This window comes from Dichomitus squalens (assembly GCF_000275845.1).
Source record: "Dichomitus squalens LYAD-421 SS1 unplaced genomic scaffold DICSQscaffold_16, whole genome shotgun sequence".
Lineage (NCBI taxonomy): Eukaryota > Fungi > Basidiomycota > Agaricomycetes > Polyporales > Polyporaceae > Dichomitus > Dichomitus squalens.
The window spans coordinates 109,653-135,182 of NW_006766898.1; the positions used below are offsets into that span (position 1 = coordinate 109,653).

Genomic DNA, 25,530 nt, shown 5'->3' on the forward strand with positions numbered 1-25,530 from the left:
GTGTCGCGCGCGTATGTGCGATCGTGCTCCGGTGTGGGGAAAACACAGCGTGCAGTATTCTTGGTCATTCGACGCAGGGCTCGGGACTCGGACGTGCTCCGTCGTTGTGCGATGACCGGCACATGTCAGAGAACAAGAGAAGGAAAGCGGACATTGCGCAGAGACCCCGGACATGCGTAACGGTCGGCGCGGACGCCGATGAGGACGAGGAGAGCTTTGAGCCCGGGGATGAAGGCGTTGTCGACGATCGCGACTGGCCCCAAGGCGGGGAGCAGGGCGTGCTCCGGCAATCTGCCATCGCCAGCTGTGGATCTCAGTCTTTTGCGTTGGAGGCCACCGGCGCTTGTCTGCCCATCTAGACCCAATAACAGAAGACCCCAGACGTACGGCTCATTTGTGTTTGACGTATATAAAATGCGTCCAGCCACCATCTTCCTCTCCGCCTACCATCTTCCCGACCCCCCGTCTTTTCCTCACACTCACAGCTCGAATACGTAGTGTACAGCCGCCGTGTACATCGTCCACGATCTACATCATGTCCACCCCATCTAGCAGACACTCTGCTCAGGCAGAGACCGACCCCACTGGCCACCTCGCGGTCCCGGGCCAGCATGCGGACCTTGTTCAGCGAGTCAAGAACGTCCCCGGATACACCACGCCCGTGTTCAAAGGCAAGGAGGAGCAGCGCGCCAAGGTTCAGGCAACTGTAGCCCAGAAGGTGTGTTCCGCTTTCCGGAGATTTCCCCCTCCCTAGTGTCCCTCCAGCGTGTCGGATGCCTCTTGCGGCGATGCCATACGGCGGCGATGGTGGCACCTCGAGACTGCCCGTGTCGCACTCACGGTGAATCCCCTCCGTGATTGACGCGTCTCAAAGCCGCGCCGACCTGCAGTGCTTTCATGCGCTGCTTTTCGGACATGCGTTGCCCGTGCTACCGCGTAGATAACACGTAATGTCCCTACTCGTTCGCGCGAGTTGCGCACTTTTATCTGACGCGACAGGCACACTCTGAACGCGTCGGCGGCCTTGCTGTGTCGTACATGTACTGATGCATCATCTGGGCGCGACGTGCAGGGCTTCGTTCCCCGCGAACTGGTAGCGAACGAGGTCAACTGGTTCTACACACACCTAGGCATCGACGACACGTACTTCCAGGCCGAGTCTGTCGAGGTCATCTCGGACCACATCATCGCGCTGTTCGGCGCGAAGGTGCTCGCGTACACCAAGCACGACCCCTCGAAGCTCGTAATCGACCTCGAGAAGATCGATGAGGGCGGCAATGGGGCCACGTTCATCCACACAAGTTCCCCGGGCATGACCACGACCGAAGGTCCGGGCGCGTCCTGCGAAACGCGGATCGACGAGCTGTTCCTTGACAACTCGACGCCGGAAAACGCGTATCGGCTCGAGACATACCGTTCGCAGGGCAGCATCTCTGCGACAGCGTCGCAGCAGCTGCGGTGCTACTTCGTCACGAAGTGCAACTTCCCCCGGAATCCGCTTGCGTCTACGCGTACGGATGGGTGCGTATCTCGCGTCATCTCTCATCGCATGCACGCGTACTGATCCATTCCCTTGCGCACGTTCGATCACAATCACAACAGCAAGACGGACATACGTGCGGTGTCCGACCCGATCTTCCTGGAGAAGGCGAGCGAGAACACGCTCGAGATATATCAGCGCATTATGTGGTCGGTCGAGAAGCGGTACGGGCCCGTGATGGAGGTGTTCGAGGTGGAGGGCTCGCGCGAGCGCCGGGTCGTGATTGGCTATAAGATGGGCGGCACCAAGAAGTTCTTCAGCGCGCTCTCCAACTTGTACCACTTCTACTCGCTCTACTCCGCGCGGAAATATGTTGGTACGTATCTGAGCGTATTGCGTCGACTTCCGTTCCTCGGCTGACACGTGCGCTTCAGAGCAATTCTCCAATGGGGTCACCATCATCTCGCTATATCTCAACCCGCTCCCTGGCGCGAACGCGCCCCCGATCGAGCACTCGATCTTTCAGGTCATGAAGGAGGCCTCGCTCCTCTACTGTCTTCCCGACAACCCCTTCTTCTACGCGGGCAAGGGCCCGAGCGGCGACCACGCCGTGCAAGAGGCAACCTACGCTTGTGAGTATCGCCCTGGTGGCGATTGCGCCGCATACGGCCTTGTCTGACTCTGCGCGGCATTACAGACTGCGGGTGGATCTTTGCGCAACACTTCTGTAATAGGCTGGGGCAGGCGTACCTCGCGCTCCAGAATATCCTCGACGAGACGAACCCGACGCACGCGAGCGTGCTCAACGATATCAAGCGCCGGTTCAGGGAGGAGACGTTCACGCGTGAGAGTATCGCGCAGGTCATTCATGGCCATGCTGAGCTGGTATGTAGATGGCTTACCCGCCACGGCAGCTCACGAGCTGAGAGTATGTCTCTGCTCTGTTTAGATCAACCTGCTCTACGTCAACTTTGCGATGACGCACTACCCTGAGACCGACGAGGCTGCTCAGCTCATGTGCGTGTCCTGGCTATCCAACCGCTCACACCAGATCTGATCTCCCTCAGGCCGACGCTCTCGTACCAGCGCCTGCGCACGCAGATGCCGCTCTCCGACGCGGAGCTGTACGACAAGATCCGGCGCACCGTCACGAACAAGCACGAGCTCCAGGTGCTCGAGAGCTTCCTCATCTTCAACAAGTACGCGTCCGCACATCGCATATGGTGTCCGCCGAGATCGCGGTATTGACGTTGACACGTGCGTGTGGCAGGAACGTGCTGAAGACGAACTTCTACCAGCCGACGAAGGTCGCGCTGTCGTTCCGCCTCGCGCCCGAGTTCTTGCCGGAGGTGGAGTACCCGAAGAAGCCGTTCGGCATGTTCTTCATCATCGGTACGTGCACTGGTGAATTTTCATCGCACGAGGCGGGGCTCAATGACTTGCAGGTGGCGAGTTCCGCGGGTTCCACATTCGGTTCAAGGATGTCGCCCGTGGTGGTATTCGTATCGTCATGTCGAGGAACCGGGAGTACGTTGATGGGCGTGACTGAGATATGTCTAGGCGACTGACGTTTCGTTTCCAGGAACTACTCGATCAACCAGCGTATGCTGTGAGTGAACGAGCGTGTTTTTCGTGTCTCGGCTTGTCACTCACTACGGCCACAGCTTCGACGAGAACTACGCGCTGGCCTCTACGCAGTCCTTGAAGAACAAGGATATTCCCGAAGGTGGTGCGAAAGGGACCATCTTGCCTTCGTACGCACCGTCCTTCCCCTTGATTCATCCTGGTGCTGAATTGATCATCAACAGGCTCGGAGCGAACCCCAAGTTGTGCTTCGAGAAGTACGTGGACGTAAGTAACAATAACGCTGGGCGCCGTCGATTGCTCGACTGAGACGGTCGTGTAGGCCGTCATCGACCTGCTCATTCCTGGCCAAACCCCTGGCATCAAGGAGAAGCTCGTCGATCATTACGGCAAACCTGAGCTGCTCTTCTTCGGTCCTGATGGTACGCGTCCCTTGCATCACCGGCACGCGCACCGTCGAGTCTGACTGGTCTACAGAGGGCACCGCAGACCTCATGGACTGGGCGGCTTGTAAGTGTTCTCCCTGCATTGCGTTCCCATCGTTGGTGCTGACCCGCTGCCGTAGTGCATGCCCGCGCGCGCGGCGCCGAGACGTGGTGGAAGTCGTTCACGACGGGGAAGAGCGCGGAGCTGCTTGGTGGCGTGCCCCACGACGTCTACGGCATGACTTCGCTGTCTGTGCGCCAGTATGTGTTGGGCATCTACAAGCAGCTTGGTCTGCGGGAGAAGGATATCACGAAGGTGCAAACTGGTGGTCCTGGTATGTTTGTTCGGTCTTCTCGTTCATCAAAACCATGCTCATTCACACGTTCGACAGATGGTGACCTTGGTTCGAGTACGTACCATCATCGTCAGAGGCGATCTGTACGCCTCACTGACCCCTCTTGCGCTCTTTAGACGAGATCCTTCTTAGCTCTGACAAGACGATCGCTGTCATCGACGGCAGCGGCGTCCTCCACGACCCAGCTGGTATCAACCGCGAAGAACTCGTCCGGCTCGCGAAGCTCCGCAAGCCAGTCGCGTTCTTCGACACGTCGAAGCTCACCAAGGACGGGTACCTCGTCAAGGTCGAAGACCAGGACGTCAAGCTGCCTTGTGAGTTGCCTTGCACTTCGGTTTGGTTCGACTGCTGACATGGTCACTTCAGCGGGTGAGGTCGTCCTCGACGGCACTGACTTCCGAAATGGCGCGCACTTGCGCTACAAGGCGGACCTGCTTGTTCCTTGCGGTGGCCGGTATGTTCATCTCGCTTGCGACTGCAGTTCGAGTTATCTAAAGATTTGACGTCTTGTTGTTTCAAAGGCCCGAGGCTGTCAACATCTCGAACGTCTCTGCGCTCGTCGACGCTGATGGCAAGCCTCACTTCAAGTACATTGTTGAGGGTGCGAACTTGTTCCTCACGCAACAAGCTCGTCTCTTCCTTGAGAAGCGCAAGGTGGTGCTCTTCAAGGATTCGAGCGCGAACAAGGGCGGCGTCACCAGCTCTTCGCTCGAGGTCCTCGCCGGCCTCGGCCTCTCCTCAGAAGAGTACACGGAGCACATGATCTTCAAGGACGGCAAGCCATCGGAGTTCTACCAGAGCTACGTGCGGGACATCCAGCGGATCATAATAGAGAACGCGGCGAACGAGTTCGGCTGCATCTGGCGCGAGCATGCGCGTCTCCAGGGCGCGAAGCCGCGCACGATCATCTCGGACGAGCTTTCGAGTAAGCTCAACGACCTGCAGGAGGAGCTGGAGAACTCGGACCTGTTTGACGACGAGCCGAGCAAGCGGGGAGTGATGCACCGCGCGATTCCGAAGACGCTGGTGGACAAGGTCGGGCTCGACGCGCTTTTGCAGAGGCTGCCGGTCCCGTACCAACGGGCGTTGTTCTCGAGTTGGGTCGCATCGCACTTCGTAAGTCGATACGGTTCTCATCTGTCATGTCGTTCGCTTACCGTGCCGTACTCCTAGATCTACAAGTACGGTGTCAACGCGTCGTCGGTTGACTTTTTCCACTTCGCGCGCGACCTCGCCTCAACGGCTTGAGGCGTACTCCCAACCTATCGGCCAAACTCCCTCGCATACGTTCTCCAAGCTTAGACCTATGTGTACCACCTCTTTCTGCTCGTCATTACGTGGGCTGTGCAAGCATCGGTAAATTGATATGGACTCGGTCTCGTTGAGCGTCGCATGGCAAAAGAAGGCATATTAACATATAATTTGGGGGAGTAATGACTTGTTTGCAGTGACCCGATGTACATATCGACCAAGTAGAAAGAATGTAAAACAAGGACTCGTTTCTCAGACTCACTCTGGATGATGGGACGTTCGAAGTTCAATCGATGATCCCGGACTCGAGGTGGCGAGTTTGGGCAACGTCGAATTCGAGATTAGGACTCTGATTCTCTATAATACCATGTGTATGACTTCCGGCCTTTCAAGCACTCGCGTACCCGCCAATGAATGGCAGCTTCATCAAATTACTCCCCATTCCCCGACCCAGTTCCAGCAGCTCTACATGTTTCCAGCCTTGTCATAAGTCGCCGCAGATGAACGGTCACGATACGGTCCATCCACACCGGGTTGTCTGAGGTCTGAAGGTTTCCAATCGCGAACGTCTCCTCTACGACCGCAGCGAAGTTGCCAGCAACGGCAGTAAGGGCGGGTTCAGACTGGCAGAGCGTTTCCAGCACCAGACCGGCCGAATGTATCAACCGTACAGCGACGTAGCGACGGCCCTCGATGTTGACGACCGCGCGGCGCAACGACACCTCCAAGTCGGCGATGATTTGTCGCACGCGGACTATCGACGCGTCTCTCTGCTCGTCCGTTCGCGCCCACGACGACACAGGAGCGAACAGACACCGCGCCAACACCCCGATGGCTGCCGCCACTCCGAAGTCCCACTGCGATGGCCGGCCATCCGACCCGCCCACCAGCAGGCGCTTCCGCAGCCACGTCTCCACTGCAACAGCGACTGTAGTTCAAGTTGTATGTCTCAGCCGACCGGCCAGATGATGCGCTAACCAGTCACGTACCATACTGCACCACCTCCCAGGGCACTTGCTCGAGGACTGCTGCATTGAACGAAAATATCTTTTGAAGGATCAAGAGAGTGCGCTGGCACGCATCCGAGTCCGGGCTCGCCTCATAGTGCGCCAGCAGGGCAGTCAACGCTAGAAGCAACCTACGGCGTTGTTGGGGCGTCATATTGCTGCGGTAGAGTCCACCCATGGCGTGAAAGTCTTCCGTAAGGACGAAGGAGATCTCGTCCATGTTGGGCGGAGCGCGGACCAGCACCCCGGCCCAAAAATCCGTAGATCGCGTCCTAACACCTCGTGAGCCGTGGAGTCGTTTGTTGATTACGCTGACCTTCTGAAAACAGCTGACGATGTTGTCCGTGGTTTGGTCTACGAGCATCGCGCCAGCGGTCCCGGAGAGATACTTGACGTCCATAGTGGTAGAGTAGGCACCGGTGAGCATGTCGATGTCGAGCCCGACCGATGACTTATGAACGGCGTCCTGTTCTATCCACGCCAGGTGCGCAGTGGCAAAGGGTCTCGCGCCCGTATCCATAACCAAGTTCGCGCGTTGGAGAGGAACGCCTGGAGGAAGTTGGGCAGAGATGCGAAAGATCGGCTCCCTTGGAGTTGCCGACAGCGCCGATAGAGGGGAGGAAAAAGATGCCGGTGGACCAAGAGATCCCATGCATATCTGATAGTCCGTTGCAGGGAGGATAAGGCATATGTTGGGGGAGAGAGGTAGCAGCAGTCGTGCCAGAAGACAGGAAGGATGGTCGTCACAACCACAAAGAGGATCACTATAGCCACGAGGACGCTCGCGACAATGGCGACAATGTGATGTAAGTTCCAAAGCAGGACGAGAAGGCCCGCAAAGAAGAGTGACAAGGAGAACTGGAGCAAGACCGGAAGGATCGCGACAATCTCGGCGACGTGCCATTTGACCAGGTGGTTCAACCTGTATTGACGGAGGCGCGCGATTTCGAGCGAGGAGCCGGAGATCCCGGCTTGATATTCGTGCAACCATTGCTTGATCAGTATGCCACATGAAGCAGAGGCAAGACTGCATATGAGCGCCGAGAACCAGAGTGTGTTCAGAGCGACGGCCCAGGATTCCGCCTCTGGCGTCGGAGGAATAGATGGTATGATTGCATGCTGGGTCGAATTGACGAAAGGCGGGTTTACTGAGAAACTGTTGAGTTGGAGAGAGATCTGCTGTAAGACAGCCAGGGTAGGATCCGGGGTCGCAGGCGGCTGGAGGAGCAGGTAGGATTGGACGTTGAAGGCAGTGAGAATAGCTGAGAAGAGACCCGCCTGTAGGAGGAACATGTCATCGAAAGCTGCATCTAGTATACTCGCTACATACGTATACGAGAAGAGTGTCTATCTCTTCGTTCCATCTCTTGACCATCTCGTCGCTATACTTCCGAACGATCTCGGCTGTCTTGGACAACGCTTCTTCCTTCTCAGCTTGGGTATACGTCTCCGCAAACTCCTTCTGCAGCTTCTGGGGGGTCATCAGTCTCCATGGCCGTACCATGTGAAGAAAACCATGCACTCACCTTCAAGGTAGGTAGTTCCCACTGTGGGAAGACTCCGCTCTGTGGACTTCCAGTGATTGGTATCTGCAAATCTAGGTCAGATTCATTGCATGGATTGACGATAGTACTCTGCATACATCTTCAACTGCGGCACTTAACTGCCGGGAAGTCATATCTGAGTTCATAGCACACGAGGTCAGTATTAGTCCTGCACTGTACTTTCGCGCTCCACGTATTACCTGTTAGCGACACAAGTTTGACTACGTTGGACGCCATGTTACGGCGTGTACGGTTGTACTGTGAAGATGAGTATTTGAGCGATATGAGACATTAGGTCATATTAGGAAAACACCGACATGATTGCAGGTGTATGTAGGAGTAGCACAACAGGTAGCACTGGAAGCACGTCCCAGTCGTCGCAGTCAAATCGCTCGACCTCACGAATCGGAGACGGTGCTGTGAATGGTGGCAGTGCAGGCTCGCTTAAGTTGGAGATGATGATGCATTGCCTCGATAGGCGTGTTCAATTCTTGTCGCTCGCTCATTTCTTCGCGCGCCTACCGGGCGCCTGCCCACCTGAATTCAAGGTCAGCTCAAGCGCCTGTAGCAAAGCGAGCAGAGGTGCGCAGGCAGCGGGTGCAGCGAGATCGACGGGATCGTCCTATGCTAGGTTTGTTATACCCAGAAAACCTGTCCGGAGAGTGGATGGAGACATCGGGAGAGCGTTATAGACTCGTTGCTCGAGAATAATCGTACACAATGCGCCCAAATCCGAACCAGATTCGGCACGACATACATACGGTTCACCTGGGGTTGCCGCTGTAAGCCTGGTGGCAATTGGACCCAAAACCTTGCGGGAAGACTCCGAGTCTCGAGTCATAGAGCTCTCTAGATTTCAAATCGTCAAGTTTTCGCGGCGCTCCTTAGTCCCAGCTCGCGACCCTCATGTGGTCATGTTGCACCCGCCGCCTGCCCCCCTCTGCTTGCTGTGCTACAGGCGCTTGATCTGACCTTGAATCCAGGTAGGCAGGCGCCCCGGTAAGCGCGCGAGGAAATGAGCGAGCGACAAGAATTGAACACGGCTGATGTTCCAAAACTCCAATGTCCATGAAAGCATCAGAATGTGACCTCCATGTATGTCATCCTAGCACTGTGCATACTTACTGGGCTCGAGAAGACGGAGACGCGAAGGCCTCTGAAACGTTGCTGGCCCCAGATGCCAGCTGTTCAGAGGCGTTTCAACTTATACAACTCACGGCGAACACCATTCTCGCTGTTGCCGGACATCGAAAACAAATGAATGACAAAGGGGACGAGTCAGGAAGACATTGAAGAGCGGAGTGCAATCTCCAGACGGTAGTAGCACCTCAGCTGAAGCGACTCATGCTCATGGCTGCTCAGTCGCTGAACAATACAAGTTTGTGATACGGAAGACCGCGACACAATCTAGTCAATATCACAGAGATGCCATCCATTGGGAGCCTTGCAGAGATGCTCAATGGTTGAAAGTGGTAGGGGCCGAGTTGATGAAGGCGATCTGCGTCTCGCGGTACGTGTCCGAGATCATGGTCACGTTGTCTCCCTGGAGCTGTAGCACGGCAGGCCTCGATGAAGCGTACTGACCCCATCTGGGACCTACAACAATATTGGCATGTGAGCTTTCCCGTTCAGGACTTCAACGCGGTGAGCCCGACGCACGTGCAGTCCCTTTCCCATCGTTCGGGTCTCCAGTCACGACGAACGAAATCCAATAGTCGAGCATGGCCTCGCTGAGGGCCGCAGCAGGCTGAGGCTCCCCAGCGAGGAACGGCACCCCATAGGTGTAGTCGATCTCGTTACCATGCGCGACTGTAGGAGTACATTGTCAACACTAATCCATACACGCTGAAGCTAGCGTTAGCACACACCTCCTTGACTCGGGTTCGTGACCGCCTGCGGGTCGCTGAAGAGATACGCGAAGACCCTACTCCTGTGATCACTGGCGTTCTGCGCTAGCGCACGTCGAGTCGACGTAAACGCAACGTCGTCCGCAATCGCCGCGACGCGCTTGTACTCGCTGCCCAGTCCGAACGTCTCGTTACCGGTCCCAAATGGAGACCCGAGGGCCGGGTCGTTGGGGTACAGCTCAAGGAGTGTATCGATCGCACTAGTCAAAGCAGGAGGCGGTGGTCCCGCATCCGACGGGTCGGCGTAGCTGATGAAGAAGTTGATTGCATCTTGATCGGTACTTGCGGCGGCGGGCACAAAGATCGTGGCTTGGGAACAGGGACATCATATAGTGGATATCAGGGCGATAGGTGAAGAGCGAGAGGGACTAACCATCGTCGAGGTTGGTTCCAGCAATCAATGGGAGACGAGTGAACTTCCCTGCTGCGAGGAGCCGCGAAGGCAGATCTGGTATGAGGCCATCGTTGCCGTCCAACACGGGTGAGAATGGGAACAGTTCGGCATTCCCTGCTGAAAACGTGGCGAGGGCCTGGATGAGCGTGTCCGCGCTCGCCTCTCGAAGACAGTCGAACGTCTGATTTGGCTTTGCGGTCGCGCATTCGGGTGTGGCGCTAACGAACGTCTGCCAGTCCTTATCGCGGCGTGTACTAGGAACAAGTGGTAGTAGGTTTGGAGGTCCAGATTGAAGTATCTGGAGATGAGAGACCTGAGCGACGATTGCTTCTTGAGCGAGGAAGGCTGACGTACCGCACCACGGACGTATCGCGAGAGCTCGGAGTTCCAGAACAGGTTAGAAATCGAGATTGCTCCTGCACTACCTCCAGCTACTGTGATCTTTATTGCCCATAGTTAGTGAACGTCGTGGGGAGCAGATAGTGCTTGGGTCCGACCTTGGAAGGATCTCCGCCGAAGGCTTGAATGTTACGATGGATCCATTCTAGCGCGGTGAGTTGGTCCTTGAGTCCGAGGTTGAGCGCGCCTCGTGCTGTGGCTTCCACACCTTGCGGGAATCCAAACGGGCCGAGACGATAGTTGATGCTGACATAAACGATTGGGGTTCCCTAGGGCTTCGCATCAATCATCACGAGGATATTGAAATGTAGTATACGCAGACTTCGTACTCTCTGGACACTCCGAAGAACGATTGCGCTTGCGTTGTAGAGAGACGGGTCTCCGTCTGACCATCCCGTGTTCAGCAACTGGCCGAGAAATATAGAACGGGCACTTACTGATGAATCCTCCTCCAAATATCCACGCGTATACGGGCAGTCCGCTGAGTGCATGAGTGCCGGCGGGCCTCAGGATATTGACGGTGAGACAGTCCTCACTTGCGTTGAGTGGGAGCTACCGGACGACGTCAATGACCGCAATGCACTGCACAGAACCAGGGCAGCTCACCCCGATCTGGGGACATGGAATCCCGTAATTGCTAGCGTCGAAGCTATCGACGTCCAAGGTGGGTTTGAACACAGGTGGTGCGAAACGACGGAGTCCGGACGGCGGCGCGGCATAATGTATACCTAGCGGATCATAAGCATCGAAGACACGAAATGAGAGGGGAGAGACGGTACCTCCGAAAAATTCCTGCACTGGTTGCCCTTCGACGAAGTTATCTCGCCCAATGACCGAACTCGACCCTAATTGTACTACGGGAGCGGCAAAGCATAGAGCGAGGTACTCTAGCAATACCAGTGACCCGGCGAGAGTCTGAGCGACCATGGTGGTGCGTCTGATACCCAGAGACCCCAACCATCCCGTATATATGTCACCGACATTCGCTCGCCAAGACATGCGAGTGACAAGGCGTGTGATCTACGATGTCGAGCAATTATAGGCAAGCACGGAGGGATAGGAATCTAAGCTGGGAACACAGGCACGAGGCATGTCTGAGGCATTCAACGGAGCCGATGTGCTGCGGGTGCAGTAGGACATAGTGGTTCAGAGCGTAGACTTTCGTTAAGGCCGGTCTTGCGAGGATGTCGGATCAGGTGTCAGAACCAGTCGCGCGAGATATAGATAGTTGGGGAGCTACGGATACGCCACCACGTACACAGTGACAGGGAGATTGAAAGCTAAAGTCAATAGGTGGAAGGTCAGCCATATGCCTGTAACGACGATACAAGTCACCAGCTCGCTCAGATTCCAAGCTAGGCCGTGCTGGATATAGACCTGGCACTGCGCTGCTTATGCATCTACAAGGATCTGAGGGCCCTCGTATAGCAGCTAATGTGATGTTAAGGTAGACTGTTGGAAGATAGTCGAGGGCTGGGGATTTGTCAGACGTCTTGCAGCATTCAAAGCCCTGGCATAGCGGAAAAGCAGAACTCGAGATGTAGCAAAGTGTATTTAACGCCGAGAGAGGAGAGCTGCAAGGTGGATACATATCGTTCAGACGGGGCTATTGGAGAGTGCAGAAGGAGAGAGGCGGGCGCTCAGTTAGGATGGCCGAGTACGGCAATCGCCGGGCGCCGGTAGCTCCCCAGAGATTGAGAAGAGTGCTAGAGTTTCCCCAACTGAGCGCACGGCGAAGGGAGCCTTTTCAGCGTCGTACTACATGTCTTCTTCACTGTCGCCGGTGACATGCAGACCGTGTGGTTTCCTGTCCCAGTCGCTGCTCTCTTTCGTCGGATCGTGAACGTCGTCTCCGCCTTCTCCATCTCGCATCAATACCTCCACCAGCCCCCCTCCGACTCTGACGTACCACAACCCGGATCTTACTCGCTGCGATGGCCCGCCTGGCCAGCTTACTCTCGAAAGCTGATTTCCGATGAAGGTCACCAACGTTATCGCGTCGGTTCTCTGAACATGTATGCGGGCAGTGCAGAAGGCACAGAAGTCAAGGATGCACCTCGCACTTCACCGCCGACAGACTCCTACGATTCTTGGACTCCCGCTCAGATTCATCGACTCATGCATAACCCCGCTCTATATGATCCTGTACGCAAACCCCGATACCCTATCGTGCTCTGTCATGGTGAGTCCGCGGTGACGGGGACAGTTCAGGTATTGACGCCAGCGCGAGCTAGGACTCTACGGATTCGACGTCCGCGGGCCTTCATCGGTCCCCTTCCTGCGGCAACATTACTGGTCTAATGTCCTGAACGTTCTCCGCGGGAAGCTTGGGGCGGAGGTCTTGGTAACAGGCGTACCTAGGTAAGTCGTGCGTGCACACCGTGTCCTACAGCCTCTCACTATAGTTCAGCACTGGGTCCGTGTCCTCTCGTGCCGAGAACTTGGACCGCTTCCTACGAGACAAGGCACCCGCACGAGGTGTTAACTTTCTTGCACACTCCATGGGCGGCCTTGACTGCAGGCATCTCATATCCCACATCAAACCCTCTGACTACGCGCCACTGTCGCTCACGACTATCGCGACGCCACATAGAGGAAGCCCGTTCATGGACTGGTGCAAGGTATGGCTGTCCCTGTCCTCCTTTCCGGCATCTCTGAACATTACATCCAGCAATACCTGGGGCTGGGCAGATATCAGGACGAGTCCTTCCGCCTGGGGGCCACAGAAATGCAGTCCGACTCCCCAGAAGCGCGGCGCTCAGCCGCCGAACGGGAAACAGAGAAGGAGAAAGCCGCCGCGTCCGTCAAATCCCTCCTCTCGCTCACCTCCCTCCCTTCCTCCTTCACGACCCTCCTCCTCTCCGTCCTCGACTCCCCCGCGTACGCGAACCTCACCACCGCGTACCTGAACACGGTCTTCAACCCGAACACCCCAGACGACCCGTCCGTGAAGTACTTAAGCGTCGCGGGACGCACCGCGGGCGTCGGCATCTGGCACCCGCTCTGGCTGCCCAAGATGGTGCTCGACGGGTTTGAGGAGCGCGAGCGCGCCCGCATGCGCGAGACGAGCGACCCGCGCGCGGAGGACGACACGCTGTGGGGCAACGACGGGCTCGTGACCGTGCAGAGCGCGCAGTGGGGTGAGTTCTTGGGCACCTTAGAGGGCTGCGACCACTGGGAGATCAGGGGCGCGCGGGGGCTCGACGTGGACTTGCCGTCGATACCTGGGCCGGAGGAGTGGAAGCTGGGCGATTGGGCGAAGTTCGTGCGGGCTTGGAAGAGGGAGGAGAAGAAGGCGGCGCGGGAGGCCGGCGCGGGGATCAGTGAGCAGGGGCACGAGGCTGCTCTTGCGGCGGCTAGGGCTGCAGTGGGCGGTGAAGAGAGCGAGCGTAGGGAGCGGGGAGACGCGGGACATAAGGCAAGGAGGGATAGCATGAACGCGGATGAAGTCGTCAAGAGCTCGACGGACAAGGTCTCGGCGGTGTTCGACTGGATCATCGAGTCGACGCCTGCTAAAGCTGCTCTCAGTCCTCTCGCGTCGATCTCGTCGGGGTCCAAGACCGAAGAACAGGATAGGGACGGTCAGGCGGGGAAGGGAGAGAAGGAGAGGCGAGCGAAGGGCAAGAGCACGAAGCCGGCTGAGCGACATGATCTTGCGACGAAGATGGACCTCGAGCGATTCTATGTGGCGCTGTGTAAGAAGCTCTACGACGAGGGCCTGTAAATGCCATGCAGACTCTGTATATGCTCGTGCTAGCTGCGGTGTATCATTATTGTGTACTGTAGGTGCCCCTGATATGGCAGACATGAACTTGACTTGATCAGCACCTGGTCATTTTCTAGCCTGTCACGGATGCAGGAAAATTTTCCCAATGATGAGGGAAAAGGCCCTATAGTTTTGTGCGTGCATGCTTCTCGGGTATCGAACGCACGGGGAGGCCTATAACCGGACAACACGCTGCCTCGCCAGGGCGACTGCCACGCTCCCTACACCCGCCGCCAAGGCGCACGAGCCCACGAAGATCTCAACAGCTCCGTACCCAAACCGACCGAACCGCGCGCTGGTTGACGACGATCGCCCTGCCTCGAGGAGCAGCCCGGAGACGATAGGACCGATGACCGCAGAAATGCCTTTGGCGAACGTGATCCCTGAGAACGCTATGCTCGCGAATTCGTGCCCCGCGCATTCAACCGCGGCATTCGTCCACGTCGACGAGAAGCCACCCGCCTGCGCAACTCTGATCAGTGTACGGTGCGCTACAGACACGAGGGAGGGGCGCACCAAGCCACCGAAGACGATGGAAAAGAAGTAGAGATAGATCGCGGCGTTGGCGAAGCCCCATAGTAGGAATGCTCCGAGCGCACTACCGACGGCGCTGAAGACCATGATCGAGGGGTAGGGGATGCGATCGGTCAGGTGGCCGATGAAGATCTGGCCTATGACCGTGGCGGACAGGTTCAAGAGGGAGAGGACGATGGTGGCTGTTGGCTGATTGGAGAGGCTCCTTGTAAAGGTGGGGATGTAGAGCGAGACCGGGAACTGGGAGAGACCTTGTATGAGGGTCGTGAACACCTTCAATGAAGTGTTGCTGTCAACCTCGACGCCAATGAAGAAATACGGGGCGAAGTGGTCACTTACGAAGGTCCAAAAGAGGGGATTATGGAGGAACTCAAGACGAGAAGGTATGAGCTTGGGCCTCCGCTGACCGGCTTTGAACTTAGGCACGGGGAAACGGCTGCGCATGCCCAGGAGCGCAATTGCTGAGCAGATCGCCGTGCCGGTTGCCCAAATCCTCAACGTCCAACGCACCCCGACCTCGCTGAGCAGAGCGTTGAGGAGGAAAGGGAAGGCAAAGCCCCCGACGCCGGTGCCGGAGAAGATGATACCACCAGCCAGTCCACGGCGCTCCGAGAACCACTCGGGGAGCAGTTTGATGACGGGGCTGTAAAGGATGCCGCCGCCGATGCCCACGCCCACGCCTTGTAAGAGGATGAGCTGCCACACCTGTAGCATAAATCCATTCACTAGATGTTAGATGCTGAGTAGGTTGTGGTGCAGACCTGTGTTGCGAAACTGGACGCAAAGAGTGAGACGAAGTATAGCGCAAGGCCAAACCACATGGACGTCCGTATAAAGTCTGGGTATCTTCTCAGGAAGAAAATCAAAAATATCCCCTATCAACAAGAGATCTCAGTGCATCACTTCTCTTTGTGTGAACGGGTTGAACTGACCTCTCCGTACTGGATGCCAAGGCAGGTAGTCCCAACAGCGGCTATGGCAACCCCAGATGCCGAGTCAAAAGGCGGGTGCGAGGTGTAGTAGTCTGGACCAACGGTAAGCATCTACGGTCAGCACAGACAGTCAGAATGAAGACTTACCCACCTTGGAAGATGCCATAACTAAGAGGCGGTTCGTCAGCGCACGCCACAATCCCTGGTAGAATCGGAGACGGACCTGAAACCAAATCCCCATACCATCGTCTCCAGAATGAAAGCAGAGGCACAAAATGACCATGCCTTCAGCCCGCGGTCGACGGGCGGGAGCTCTTGGACGTTTGCTCCCTCCTGCGTGTTGATCGATTGTAACGAAGTCGCTGTCTCCGACAGTTGGACGTGTGGTGAACCGGGCGCCGCGGGACTCTCAGAAAAGCTATTCCTGGATGTTGGCAAAGCGTTCATTTCGTATGACGTCTCCATTGCGAACTTAATGTTGCCATTGGTTGACCGTCCAACTCCTGCCATCTTCACGTTTCGGATCTCAGGGAATGGCTAGGTAGTCGAAGCAGTGGCGAAAGGCACGAGCCTGAATCAGAGCGCATTTTGGGTCGACCTATACTTACTGACTCGAGATTCGGCGATGAGTCAGCTTGTTGTCGTACGCCATCACAAAGACATGGCTTAGCACGATCTGAATTACAGTGATTTGCAAAAAACACTGCAGGTCGCGCGCGTGGGCAAGGCTATTTGTTCCTATTTGGCATCCCCGGGAAGCGCTTGCCCGGGACGGAACGGCTCAACATCCTCTGTACTTATTTGCATTTGAATCTGATAGAGTACGAGGAGGGATGTAGGAAAATTCCTTCCCTTTGATTCCGAAGCAGCCATGGAATTGCCAACTCAAGCATTGTTATAATAGATACAATGGTCCTGAGCGCCCAGTGCCCGAAACAGAAGTTCGCGCTGTAAACGCCCGGGAACAAACATGGGCAAATAGCTCGCCGCGCGGATGCGACCTGCAGTGTTCTTTGCAAATCACTGTATACCGACCATACGCGCGCATGAGCGTCTTCGTAGTGATCGCGTCCGATAATATGTACTTATAGTTATCTACCTCATCTTTACATCAATGTCTGATGACATAATATTACACAGGAGGCATTGACACAAGCCCAAGGAAGTGATACACGTCTATGAGAAAGATAAGCAAAACCCTACAAGTACGACAGATACTACCCTAGCTTGAATCTAAAGCATCGCTACCCTTTTGTGCAATCCAGACAGATACGACTCGGAGATCAGAAAACAGGGGCTAGAATCTCTACGCGCTGCTTCCTCGCAAGTGCAATGACAATGCTCCCGACACCACATGCGAAAGCGCAGGAACCGACGAAAATTTCAACGGCACCATATCCAAAACGTCCAAACCCATGGCCCATCGTTGATCCTTTGCCAGCTTGCAGGAGGAAGCCGGAGATAACGGGTCCAATGACGGCGGAGATACCCTTCACGAAGGATACCCCGCAGAAGGCCAGCCCAATGAACTCGGGTTTGCTCCCGGCACACTCTGCGGCTGAGTTCGTCCAGGTCGACGAGAAACCTCCGCTCTGTGTGCATAACATTGATATTGGCCAAACAAGAAAGTATCGAAGGAGATACATACCAGACTCCCGAATATAAATGCGAAGAAGTAAAGGTAAACGACCTTGTCGGCAAAGCCCCATAGCAAGAAGGCGCCAAGACCGCTGCCAACAGCGCTGAATAGCATTATCATCGGGTAGGGGAACCTATCGCTGAGGTGGCCGATAGTGATCTGACCAACTACAGCTGAAACGTTGAACAAGGAGAGGATGGAGGTCGCCGTCAACTGGTTCGAAAGACCCTTGGTGAAGGTGGCGATATACAACGAAACAGGAAAGTAGGAAAGACCTTGGAGCATATTAGTGATAGCCTGTTTGGAAGGAACTCAGTACCTCCACGTTCCAAAGGAGTATACAAAAGCCCTCACGACGCTCCAGAAGAGGGTACTTCGCAGGAAGTCGACCCTACCGGGGAGCAGCTTTGGTCGGCGATGCACGGCACTATACTTGGGAACAGGAAGTCGACTCCGCATGCCGAGCATAGCGATTCCGCATAAAACGGTGGTTCCGATAGCCCAGAGTCGCAGAGTCCAGCGCAGGCCAATATTCGTAAGTAGCGCATTGAGTAACAAGGGGAACACGAAACCTTCACGCGGATTGAGCGAAGCCCGCGTGAGACACGAACACGGAACGCACCACCCAGAGCAGTTCCTGAGAAGATCAGACCGCTCGCAAGGCCTCGTCGTTCCGAGAACCATTCGGGGAGGAGTTTGATGATGGGAAGGTAAACTATTCCGCCGCCAATCCCGACGCCAGCTCCTTGCAGGAGGATTAACTGCCATACCTGCACAACGTGATCAGTAAGCCCGAACAAGTGCGGATAAGTTGTTCCAACCTGGGTGGCGAAGCTGGATGCGAAGAGAGACACAAAGTAGATCCCTAAACCAACCCACATGGAGACCCTGAGAAAGTCCGGATATCTGCCCACGAAGAAGAAAAGGAAGAAATTCTGCATAGATGCGTGCGGAATCAGATAAGTGGCCAGTATCGGCCAGGATATCATGCATTGCTCACCTCTCCATAGAGGAAGGCGAGGGAGACGGTGCCGACAGCAGCGATGGATACGGTCGACGCTGAGCTAAAGGGCGGGTGTGATGTGTAATACTCTATAACGCATAGTGTGAATAAATAGCTAGTTGTTGTGGGAGACCCATACCTTGGAATATGCCATAGCTGCGAAGTCTCAGCGTCAGAACCCGACAACATGGAGGGTAAGAGACTCCTTCATACCTGAAGCTGAAACCCCAAATCATCATCTCCGTTATGAACGCTGAGGCGCAGAACATCCACGCCCCGAAACCACGGTCTACCGGAGGTAGCTCCTGCACGTTCGCCCCCTCCTGCGGATCAGCCGCCCGGAGCGCCGCAATCGAAGACTGGGCGGAAAGGGAGGTGGCGGGGGTTCCCGGATGGCTGTCTCCAAGCTCTGGCATCACAGACATCTCATACGATGATGAAGGTATGGGTTTTCCGGCGACTTCAACGTCCATGATGCACCGAAGGCTGGTTCCACGGGGAGGAATGGGAGCAGCGAACATCATTGCTCACCAGGATTTAACATCCTCAGGCCAGACCCAGACCTGCCGGGCGCCTTTGGTCAGTCGACTCATGCGCGTAATGGCGGAGTGTTGGGACGACCATCAGGTCATCCCGCTCGATGATTGCCATCGATTAGCATCCGCAATACGTCTTCAACACATAATGCGCTGATACTCACCGGGATCTGCTACGATCGCTCCGGGCGGCAGGATTATTGAATGGAAACCGCGTCAGGCCTCAGGTCTGGAGTGGGCGTGGCGACTCGGAGGTCACAAGCTCAATACGAGATGATGTAACAAAGAAGGTAATTGCGACGTCGAGAAAGAGAAACGACGCGGAGGGATGTTCAGGACGTGGTCCGCTGCCTGGCCAGAACAACGGCAACACTCCCCACGCCTGGCGCTAGAGCGCATGACCCGACGAAGATTTCCACTGCTCCGTACCCGAACCGACCAAAACCGCCGTTCGAGCCTTTGCCAGCTTCCAACAGAAGACCAAAGACGGCGGGTCCAACCACCGCGGGGATGCCTTAAACAGCGTGACCCGGAGAAGATGAGGCCCGTAGACTCGGACTTGCTTCCTGCACATTCCACCGCTGCATTGGCCCACGTTAATGAAAAGCCTGCCCTCTGATGCCCAAAGGGATTACGATTACGGGAGATCCACCGCAAGGAAGGCTCCTGAACACGAGGGCAAAGAAATAGAGCCAGATCGCGGCATTAGCGAATCCCCAGAGAAGGAAGGCCCCGAGAGCACTACCCAGAGCGCTGAAGACCATCACGATTGGATATGGGAACCTGTCGGAGAGATGGCCCAATGCGATTTGACCAATAGAGGAGACGGCATTAAACAAGGGCGGGACGATTGTTGCCGTCAGCTGATTCGAGACGTTCTTCGTGAAGCTTGCGATGTACATAGAGACGAGGTAATACGACACTCCCTGGTTCAGATTCGTGATGACCTTTGCAGTGGTGTTGAAAGGGCGTCTTCCGAGGGAAATGGTGAAAAGTACACCCACGATGCTTCAGAAAAGAGTGACGACGAAAGTCGAGTCTGGATGGAATCAGCCTGAGGTGTCTGTGAATTGCATTGTATCTGGGCACAGGCAACCGGGGTCACATGCCAAACAATGCTAACGCCGAGACAATAGTGGTTGCGATGGCCCAAATTTGGATTGTCCAGCCATTGCCAAGCTTGTCGAGCATAGTACTGAGAAGGAGAGGGAAGGCAAAATCTGGAAGGAAAGCAGTTAGTAGCACATTGAAAAACACAGTTTTGGGACTGCCAACTAACCTCCGATGCCTGATCCGGAAAAGATGATCCCGCCGGCAAGTCCACGGCGCTCAGAGAACCACTTAGGAAGCGGCTTCACCACAGGCATATATGGTATACCGCCAGCGACACCGATACCAACGCCTTTCAACAGGATCAGCTACCATACCTAGGATACTAGTATGAACACGGTCCGGTAGGAGATAAGAGTCATGGATTGACCTTCGTAGCCCAATCAGATAGGAATAGAGAGCCGATATAGAGGGTCAGCCCGAACCACGTCGCCAGTTCGAGGTAGTCGGGATATCGCCCGATGGAATACGAAACAGAAAGAAGGCCTGTCGGTGAATCAGTTTGAAGAATCAGTCAATTTGCAAGTGGTTGAGCGCAGTCATATCGACTTACTGCCGAGTACTGTTTGGCGATAGAGACCGTGCCGACCGCAGCGATAGAGATGCTGGAAGCGGAGTCGAGTGGCACATGTGTCGTATGAGAGTTTTACCCAAGAGAAGTCCGGCACTCCATCAAAGTGCCGTTACATTGTGCATACACTGGAAGATGTCATAACTAGCCAGCAGACTGATCAACACATTGAGTCTTCGATGTATATGGGAGGAAACTGACGAACCTGAAACTGAACCCTGGAATTATGGTTTCCAGGACGAACGCTGCGACACAGAAAAACCATGCATGACATACGCAATCAACTGGCTGCGGCTGCTGCACAATAGTTATAGTACCTTCCTGAGGATCTTGACGTCCTAGAGTCGTCCAGGCGGACTCAGCAGGTGCATCTGGCGATATCGAGGCCATGACGATATTGACGAGGGAGTTCGAACTCATGTCGTGGGCAGGCTCAGTTTCAGTGCTACCTTGACGAGCAGAGGTGTTCGTTTCGTCGTCAGATTTTTTACAAGTTCGCAAGATACGCATCATCATCGAAATCAAGTTGGTCGTGGACTTCAACCGCAGCCGCAAGCATGGGCGTCTAATGACATGGATTCAACCGGCGACCTCGATGCGGCCGGGTCCCCCCGGAGCGCTATCCAATATGGAGTCTGGACGTCCAAATAACTTCCACTTCTTGACTCAGTCCCTAGATCAGGTCTTAGATCATCCCCTTGATTAACATTAGGTATCTCTAAACCACGATGAAGAATGGGGAAGCGGGTCGAGAGGTAGACATCAGGTCAGACAATATTTATTGCTACTACATCCATCCACAGTCCCAATGGTCTAATCGTTACATGGCTAGCACAGTAATCCTCTCGACTACGCAACGGGTGCAGCAGCGCGTCTACTGCAGTTGCTGAACAGAGGTACCGCACAATGGACGCTATCACAGGTTTTCTTACAGCCACAATGGCTTAGGCTGTGCGATGGGACTCCGCCTTGCCATCGGTTATGCCGCCTGCTCTCTTGTTCCCGCAGACGCTCACGCTTTTGTTCTTGCCACTGGACGCCGCATCGTCAAGTTGCAGCGTTCCTCTTCTCGCCACGTGAGTCCTATTCATGGACGCTTTGGACTCCAAGTAGTCCTGTATAAAAGGAGCGCATAGCTTGCGGCTGACATTGTGCTACAGACCACTTCACACACTTTGAAACCTCGCCACTCAGACAGCTCCCAACCACCTTGAACGATTCGATTATCAGTCCCTATTCCACACATGGACCACGGCATTTCTACCACTAGTCTTGCTTCTCCTCGGCCCCAGTACCCGCATCAGCTCGGGGAAAGCTCAAAAGCGCAAGCCGCACAACAACGGCGTACCGAGCTACATACGCCATTCCGGGCCGCCTCAATGGCGACGCCTTTCTCAGACATCACATCGGACAGTAGCGAAGCATCTCTCGCAAGCGAGCCGGACGATGGTCGATACAGCCGTAACCACGAGCGCAAGCTCCTCCCAATGCTCGACCTCGACCTCGAAAAAGCCGGGACCCCACAAACAAATAGCTCCGCCGCGTGGCTACAATGGCGGGCGGAACAAGGACGCGCAGCCCACATCGCGCGTGGGGAAGCAGCGACATCTCGCGCCAATCCGTACGCGGGTCCGGCGCTCGTTGGCCGCGCGCAAGCCCCGTGGGCAGACGCCGGCGTTCGCATGAACCATGGATGGGAGCGCATGTTCCGTGCGGCGTCCGTGACGAACGACGCACAGGTGCGGAAGAAATTCGCGGATGATATCGTGAATACAGGAAAATGGGAAGAAGGGACGAGCGAGGTTCTAGCGCTCGCGGGCATGCTCGTCGAGCGCGCTGCGGAAGGCGACGCGCAGGGCTTCGTATCTGTGGCTCCTTTCGCACGGAACCTGCACGAGTCGTTCAAGCGCAAGAACGGAGCTGTTGCAGCTGAGTTCCACGGTCAGCTGAGACGGTGCATCTGGGAGGAGTTCGAAGCCTGGTGGCAGCCGGTAAGTCTGGTCTTTCGGAACAAGGTGCTGTTACTGACGCGAGTGCACAGGGAAAGCCCACGGCATTGTCCTCATTTAAATACAAAGGAAAGCCACAAGCTCTGACTGCAAGCCTCGCAGTCGCGACTCTCATCGGTGACCTCTTCACCGTCAACCTGGTTCCCCCCGAAACGGTAATCCTCTGTCTGCAAGTCCTCATAGGCAACATGTTTGCGGTGGAGCAGGCTCGTGCTGTGCGCGCTATGCTTTCCCGTGTCGACGCTCGCCTGAAAGATGCAGATCCGGCAGCGGTTGATACAGTCCTTGCGGCTTTCTGTGTCAATGTCGACCACGTCAAGACGAGCTTCATTGGGGAGTTCAAGGACACAGATGTCAAAGCTCAATACGACGTACGTTCTGTGTCCCCGGGCCTTGAACTCTTGCTGAAGCCAGACTCCAACAGGACGTGGAGACCATCTACAAGCGATGGGACAGAGTCAGGGAGATGTACACGCAAGGACACTCCGTTGCGTACCCATCGGTCTCCGAGACCGACGATACTCCCGTACAACCTTCGTTCCCCACCCTCACCCCTACGGCCATCTGGCAGCCCGCGCCACGGAACACGCCGGTGATCAGTTATAGAGTACCGGCGCAGAATCCGCCCGCATGAGCGCCATTGCTATCGTACGACCCTGCTAGTCTGCACATCCCTTCCTTGTCTCCGTGTAGCATTGCATAGCACACTCGTTGCTCTGAACTGTGTAGTTTGTATCATTGCGCAATCGAATCCTAGACTACTTCGCGTAGATCCATTGAACTCGTATGCTTCTCCTGGGAACCCGTTCATCAGCTCGCTTTTGCCGGTATGTGTGCCCTGGCCCACTGCGCAGTGTCTTCTGTTGCGTTCCACAGGGGATTTAGGCGCGGAAGCTTCCACGTTTCGTCATTTCCATGGTCCGCAGGGAGGATCGCTAGAATCGCCAGAGACAGGTAAGTATGGTAAGGATCTATTGATGGTAACGTGAGCGCGCTTCGGGCGGAAGGAGCGACATCCATCACTCACCTGGACGTTCCCCGGGAGCCTTAGCAATCCCGCCGAACTTGAACTGGCAGTTGGCGAGGAACTCTGTCAACGTGCGCTCGTTGACGAGGTCGCCTTCTCCCAGGATCTGATCAGAATTACAGAGATACAGACTGCACATCGTTATTCTTAGATATATAAGCTTACCGCTAGAGCGGCCCCGCACCAGAAACAGTAGCAGGCATCAGCAAGCTTGTTCGTCCGACCGGAGAAGCCACCGGACTCTGTTTGATTCTGCACTAGCCATCGGATCGTGCGCGCGCGATTCACACCTGCCAGCCGCGTCGCGCGAGAAGACGTCGGGGTATCTGGGGCAAGGCCTAGGGAGGCGACCGCGCAGTAGGTAGTTCCTCCTGGGACTGACCGTCAGCTATAATATGTGTATCAATTGATAATCGCCGACCAAGGGCTTCGCCGAATGGACTTTGCCCGTATCCGCCTTCATAGCTCTGTTGAGTTGATCAGTCCCAAGCCGAGAGCGTGGCCGTCTGAGACGGCATCTTACATAGCATTTGTCGATATAGGCTAAGGCATGATCCAGGTCGATACCAGACCAGTCGTCAAGTAAGCTGCTGATTACGAACGCGCAGTATGTCATCCTCAGGTCGGACTCTCCACCTGTGGGTAAAGCGGTAAAACTAGCGGATGCGACATTGTTACTGTATGTCCGAACTGCACCGTTGCGAAAAGCCTACCTTCCGTCCGGCTGCTGACAAGACCGCAAAAGGTGTAAGATCCCGCGCCGATCGAGGTTTGAGAAGTCGTCACGGAGTATAGAAAGACAGAGCAAGGCGGTATACGTCATGACGAGATGGCCTGTATTGTACTCCGAGGGCTCGCCCTGCGGGTCACAATCAGCAAATTTGACCAGAAGCAGAAACATGGAGCTGTACATGGTGGTCTTCAGGCGTCATATATGTGCTGGGCCTAAATCCCGTCCCGTACGGACTAGCTGATCACGAATTGTCACTTGGCTCAGGGACGGCGACAGCTAGAGAAAGCGAATGGCGAACGAACAAATTTGTTGTTCCCAAAACCATTCTTTCCATGATTCTCGATCCTGTTCGCCTGATTGCAATTGCAGTGTGCTCAGGATATCCATTGTTCCTAAGCAATAGAAAATCACAGCTATCCTGTTACGGCAACGGTCAGTATGGTGTCGGTTAGACGGACCATGTGGGTCGATTGCAGCACCATCGCAGCAAGGAAAACAATTTCCTAAGGCGCATAGAACATTGTGTGTTGCTTGTAGGCTAGACTTGACATATGGGAGAAGCAAAGAGCAGCATACCTCGAAGGGTCCACCTCAACTTGGCTCGAAGGGAGACCTATCAGGCATCGACTACTATGGGACGCGTGGCCGCCTCGTGCAAGAGTTCGAGGGTCGCCCATACCCACTTCCAGTGGGGTTTCACGCCTATGCAGTCTAATTGTCAGATATTCCGCATGCAATGTCGACGCACGATAGGATGAGTCTGGAGGATGCTAGAGGCGATGCCAGTGACTTTCGGGCTGCAATATCAGGATCGTCCGCCAATTCGAGCTGAGCCTTTCGGATGGCGAATGGTTCAAGCGCCCATACCGTATATCTTTTGCAACGTGGCAACCTCTAGCCACTTCTTCGCGGCAATAGCCTCAAGGGTCAACACATTTCAAGCGGCACAAAGTCCTCTTCTTGTCAGTTAGCTTCATTGCCTGAGAGAGAAAATTTTTTCAACATGGGTGATGGACTACTATGTACGTTCTATTCACATCTTCTCCATCTTCTCCATCGCGTCCATACTAGACTCGGATGTCCGGTAGCTGTGTGCCGGGGACATCATGCTGAGACCGTCCGAGGCGCACTCAAGTCTCAATCTCGATGAACCTTGACTTACGTGGTTTGCCAGGCATGGCTCCGCCGTCGGCGTTACCGAGACCTCATCACGACATATGGGTTCTGATAATCGACTTCCCATGCGCAGGCTTGAACAACCTTGCGACGCGGCGCTCGTGTCCTCTGGTCTGCAAGGCCTGGCTTCCCACGGCCCGCTCTCAG

General features: G+C 55.5%; 9 protein-coding genes across 9 annotated transcripts; 3 read left to right on the forward strand and 6 right to left on the reverse strand.

Annotated features, from left to right (window-relative positions):
• The first annotated feature begins 466 nt into the window (after positions 1-466).
• DICSQDRAFT_161738 (NAD-dependent glutamate dehydrogenase) lies at positions 467-5,358 on the forward strand. Its single transcript, XM_007366122.1, has 19 exons — positions 467-718; positions 1,073-1,521; positions 1,603-1,856; positions 1,915-2,112; positions 2,178-2,365; positions 2,430-2,497; positions 2,548-2,679; positions 2,751-2,872; positions 2,926-3,007; positions 3,063-3,089; positions 3,145-3,331; positions 3,387-3,486; positions 3,542-3,574; positions 3,630-3,824; positions 3,882-3,899; positions 3,962-4,159; positions 4,212-4,299; positions 4,367-4,961; positions 5,019-5,358. The coding sequence occupies exons 1-19, from the start codon at positions 536-538 to the stop codon at positions 5,091-5,093; spliced, it is 3,192 nt and encodes a 1,063-aa protein (XP_007366184.1). The 5' UTR covers positions 467-535; the 3' UTR covers positions 5,094-5,358.
• Positions 5,359-5,527: 169 nt separating this feature from the next.
• On the reverse strand, positions 5,528-6,503 carry DICSQDRAFT_161739 (uncharacterized protein; the record flags this gene model as incomplete). Its single annotated transcript, XM_007366123.1, has 2 exons — positions 5,528-6,024; positions 6,086-6,503. 2 exons carry the CDS (start codon positions 6,501-6,503, stop codon positions 5,528-5,530), a joined length of 915 nt encoding a protein of 304 aa, XP_007366185.1.
• A 587-nt stretch (positions 6,504-7,090) lies between these two features.
• On the reverse strand, positions 7,091-7,586 carry DICSQDRAFT_61704 (uncharacterized protein; the record flags this gene model as incomplete). Its single annotated transcript, XM_007366124.1, has 2 exons — positions 7,091-7,381; positions 7,434-7,586. Coding segments are annotated over 2 exons (444 nt in total), but the record flags the coding sequence as incomplete, so codon positions are not given.
• Positions 7,587-9,016: 1,430 nt separating this feature from the next.
• DICSQDRAFT_136925 (esterase 1) lies at positions 9,017-11,722 on the reverse strand. The gene is made up of 10 exons (XM_007366125.1): positions 11,127-11,722; positions 10,954-11,075; positions 10,785-10,899; positions 10,677-10,732; positions 10,446-10,616; positions 10,303-10,389; positions 9,928-10,246; positions 9,516-9,863; positions 9,307-9,456; positions 9,017-9,243 (listed from the first exon to the last, which is right to left on the reverse strand). The coding sequence occupies exons 1-10, from the start codon at positions 11,272-11,274 to the stop codon at positions 9,104-9,106; spliced, it is 1,656 nt and encodes a 551-aa protein (XP_007366187.1). The 5' UTR covers positions 11,275-11,722; the 3' UTR covers positions 9,017-9,103.
• Positions 11,723-12,078: 356 nt separating this feature from the next.
• DICSQDRAFT_136926 (alpha/beta-hydrolase) lies at positions 12,079-16,127 on the forward strand. The gene is made up of 10 exons (XM_007366126.1): positions 12,079-12,529; positions 12,582-12,708; positions 12,758-12,968; positions 13,019-14,575; positions 14,630-14,920; positions 14,987-15,352; positions 15,409-15,522; positions 15,580-15,671; positions 15,731-15,747; positions 15,803-16,127. The coding sequence occupies exons 1-4, from the start codon at positions 12,136-12,138 to the stop codon at positions 14,069-14,071; spliced, it is 1,785 nt and encodes a 594-aa protein (XP_007366188.1). The 5' UTR covers positions 12,079-12,135; the 3' UTR covers positions 14,072-14,575; positions 14,630-14,920; positions 14,987-15,352; positions 15,409-15,522; positions 15,580-15,671; positions 15,731-15,747; positions 15,803-16,127.
• A 638-nt stretch (positions 16,128-16,765) lies between these two features.
• On the reverse strand, positions 16,766-18,990 carry DICSQDRAFT_180957 (MFS general substrate transporter). The gene is made up of 9 exons (XM_007366127.1): positions 18,922-18,990; positions 18,431-18,857; positions 18,361-18,373; positions 18,219-18,310; positions 18,040-18,153; positions 17,841-17,988; positions 17,573-17,790; positions 17,228-17,515; positions 16,766-17,171 (listed from the first exon to the last, which is right to left on the reverse strand). Exons 2-9 carry the CDS (start codon positions 18,743-18,745, stop codon positions 16,863-16,865), a joined length of 1,497 nt encoding a protein of 498 aa, XP_007366189.1. The 5' UTR covers positions 18,746-18,857; positions 18,922-18,990; the 3' UTR covers positions 16,766-16,862.
• Positions 18,991-19,948: 958 nt separating this feature from the next.
• DICSQDRAFT_155412 (uncharacterized protein) lies at positions 19,949-20,960 on the reverse strand. Its single transcript, XM_007366128.1, has 6 exons — positions 20,756-20,960; positions 20,644-20,683; positions 20,421-20,582; positions 20,238-20,353; positions 20,037-20,184; positions 19,949-19,977 (listed from the first exon to the last, which is right to left on the reverse strand). The coding sequence occupies exons 1-3, from the start codon at positions 20,952-20,954 to the stop codon at positions 20,540-20,542; spliced, it is 282 nt and encodes a 93-aa protein (XP_007366190.1). The 5' UTR covers positions 20,955-20,960; the 3' UTR covers positions 19,949-19,977; positions 20,037-20,184; positions 20,238-20,353; positions 20,421-20,539.
• Positions 20,961-21,601: 641 nt separating this feature from the next.
• DICSQDRAFT_136930 (uncharacterized protein) lies at positions 21,602-23,151 on the forward strand. Its single transcript, XM_007366129.1, has 3 exons — positions 21,602-22,429; positions 22,480-22,818; positions 22,872-23,151. Exons 1-3 carry the CDS (start codon positions 21,818-21,820, stop codon positions 23,079-23,081), a joined length of 1,161 nt encoding a protein of 386 aa, XP_007366191.1. The 5' UTR covers positions 21,602-21,817; the 3' UTR covers positions 23,082-23,151.
• Positions 23,152-23,166: 15 nt separating this feature from the next.
• DICSQDRAFT_106602 (terpenoid cyclases/Protein prenyltransferase) lies at positions 23,167-24,956 on the reverse strand. The gene is made up of 9 exons (XM_007366130.1): positions 24,784-24,956; positions 24,510-24,625; positions 24,386-24,444; positions 24,188-24,333; positions 23,998-24,130; positions 23,896-23,941; positions 23,640-23,845; positions 23,475-23,580; positions 23,167-23,418 (listed from the first exon to the last, which is right to left on the reverse strand). The coding sequence occupies exons 1-9, from the start codon at positions 24,882-24,884 to the stop codon at positions 23,258-23,260; spliced, it is 1,074 nt and encodes a 357-aa protein (XP_007366192.1). The 5' UTR covers positions 24,885-24,956; the 3' UTR covers positions 23,167-23,257.
• Positions 24,957-25,530: the final 574 nt, after the last annotated feature.

Excerpts from the sequence above, each read along its gene's own strand:
- DICSQDRAFT_161738 (XM_007366122.1), top strand. The coding sequence starts at position 536 with ATGTCCACCCCATCTAGCAGACACTCTGCTCAGGCAGAGACCGACCCC. Across the intron at positions 1,857-1,914 it reads CTCCGCGCGGAAATATGTTG|AGCAATTCTCCAATGGGGTC; the intron begins GTACGTATCTGA and ends CGTGCGCTTCAG. Across the intron at positions 3,008-3,062 it reads GTCATGTCGAGGAACCGGGA|GAACTACTCGATCAACCAGC; the intron begins GTACGTTGATGG and ends TTTCGTTTCCAG.
- DICSQDRAFT_136925 (XM_007366125.1), bottom strand. The coding sequence starts at position 11,274 with ATGGTCGCTCAGACTCTCGCCGGGTCACTGGTATTGCTAGAGTACCTC. Across the intron at positions 10,733-10,784 it reads ATTTGGAGGAGGATTCATCA|ACGGAGACCCGTCTCTCTAC; the intron begins GTAAGTGCCCGT and ends CGGGATGGTCAG. Across the intron at positions 10,617-10,676 it reads TTCTTCGGAGTGTCCAGAGA|GGAACCCCAATCGTTTATGT; the intron begins GTACGAAGTCTG and ends GCGAAGCCCTAG.
- DICSQDRAFT_136926 (XM_007366126.1), top strand. The coding sequence starts at position 12,136 with ATGCAGACCGTGTGGTTTCCTGTCCCAGTCGCTGCTCTCTTTCGTCGG. Across the intron at positions 12,530-12,581 it reads CCCTATCGTGCTCTGTCATG|GACTCTACGGATTCGACGTC; the intron begins GTGAGTCCGCGG and ends AGCGCGAGCTAG. Across the intron at positions 12,969-13,018 it reads CGTTCATGGACTGGTGCAAG|CAATACCTGGGGCTGGGCAG; the intron begins GTATGGCTGTCC and ends CATTACATCCAG.
- DICSQDRAFT_180957 (XM_007366127.1), bottom strand. The coding sequence starts at position 18,745 with ATGATGTTCGCTGCTCCCATTCCTCCCCGTGGAACCAGCCTTCGGTGC. Across the intron at positions 17,989-18,039 it reads CATCCAGCTTCGCCACCCAG|GTATGGCAGTTAATCCTCCT; the intron begins GTTGGAACAACT and ends CACGTTGTGCAG. Across the intron at positions 17,791-17,840 it reads CTCAGGAACTGCTCTGGGTG|GTTTCGTGTTCCCCTTGTTA; the intron begins GTGCGTTCCGTG and ends ATCCGCGTGAAG.
- DICSQDRAFT_155412 (XM_007366128.1), bottom strand. The coding sequence starts at position 20,954 with ATGATGATGCGTATCTTGCGAACTTGTAAAAAATCTGACGACGAAACG. Across the intron at positions 20,684-20,755 it reads ACGTCAAGATCCTCAGGAAG|CGTTCGTCCTGGAAACCATA; the intron begins GTACTATAACTA and ends TCTGTGTCGCAG. Across the intron at positions 20,583-20,643 it reads ATTCCAGGGTTCAGTTTCAG|TTATGACATCTTCCAGTGTA; the intron begins GTTCGTCAGTTT and ends TCTGCTGGCTAG.
- DICSQDRAFT_136930 (XM_007366129.1), top strand. The coding sequence starts at position 21,818 with ATGGCGACGCCTTTCTCAGACATCACATCGGACAGTAGCGAAGCATCT. Across the intron at positions 22,430-22,479 it reads TCGAAGCCTGGTGGCAGCCG|GGAAAGCCCACGGCATTGTC; the intron begins GTAAGTCTGGTC and ends GCGAGTGCACAG. Across the intron at positions 22,819-22,871 it reads ATGTCAAAGCTCAATACGAC|GACGTGGAGACCATCTACAA; the intron begins GTACGTTCTGTG and ends AGACTCCAACAG.
- DICSQDRAFT_106602 (XM_007366130.1), bottom strand. The coding sequence starts at position 24,884 with ATGGGCGACCCTCGAACTCTTGCACGAGGCGGCCACGCGTCCCATAGT. Across the intron at positions 24,131-24,187 it reads TGTCAGCAGCCGGACGGAAG|TTTTACCGCTTTACCCACAG; the intron begins GTAGGCTTTTCG and ends CGCATCCGCTAG. Across the intron at positions 23,419-23,474 it reads GGCTCCCGGGGAACGTCCAG|ATCCTTACCATACTTACCTG; the intron begins GTGAGTGATGGA and ends TACCATCAATAG.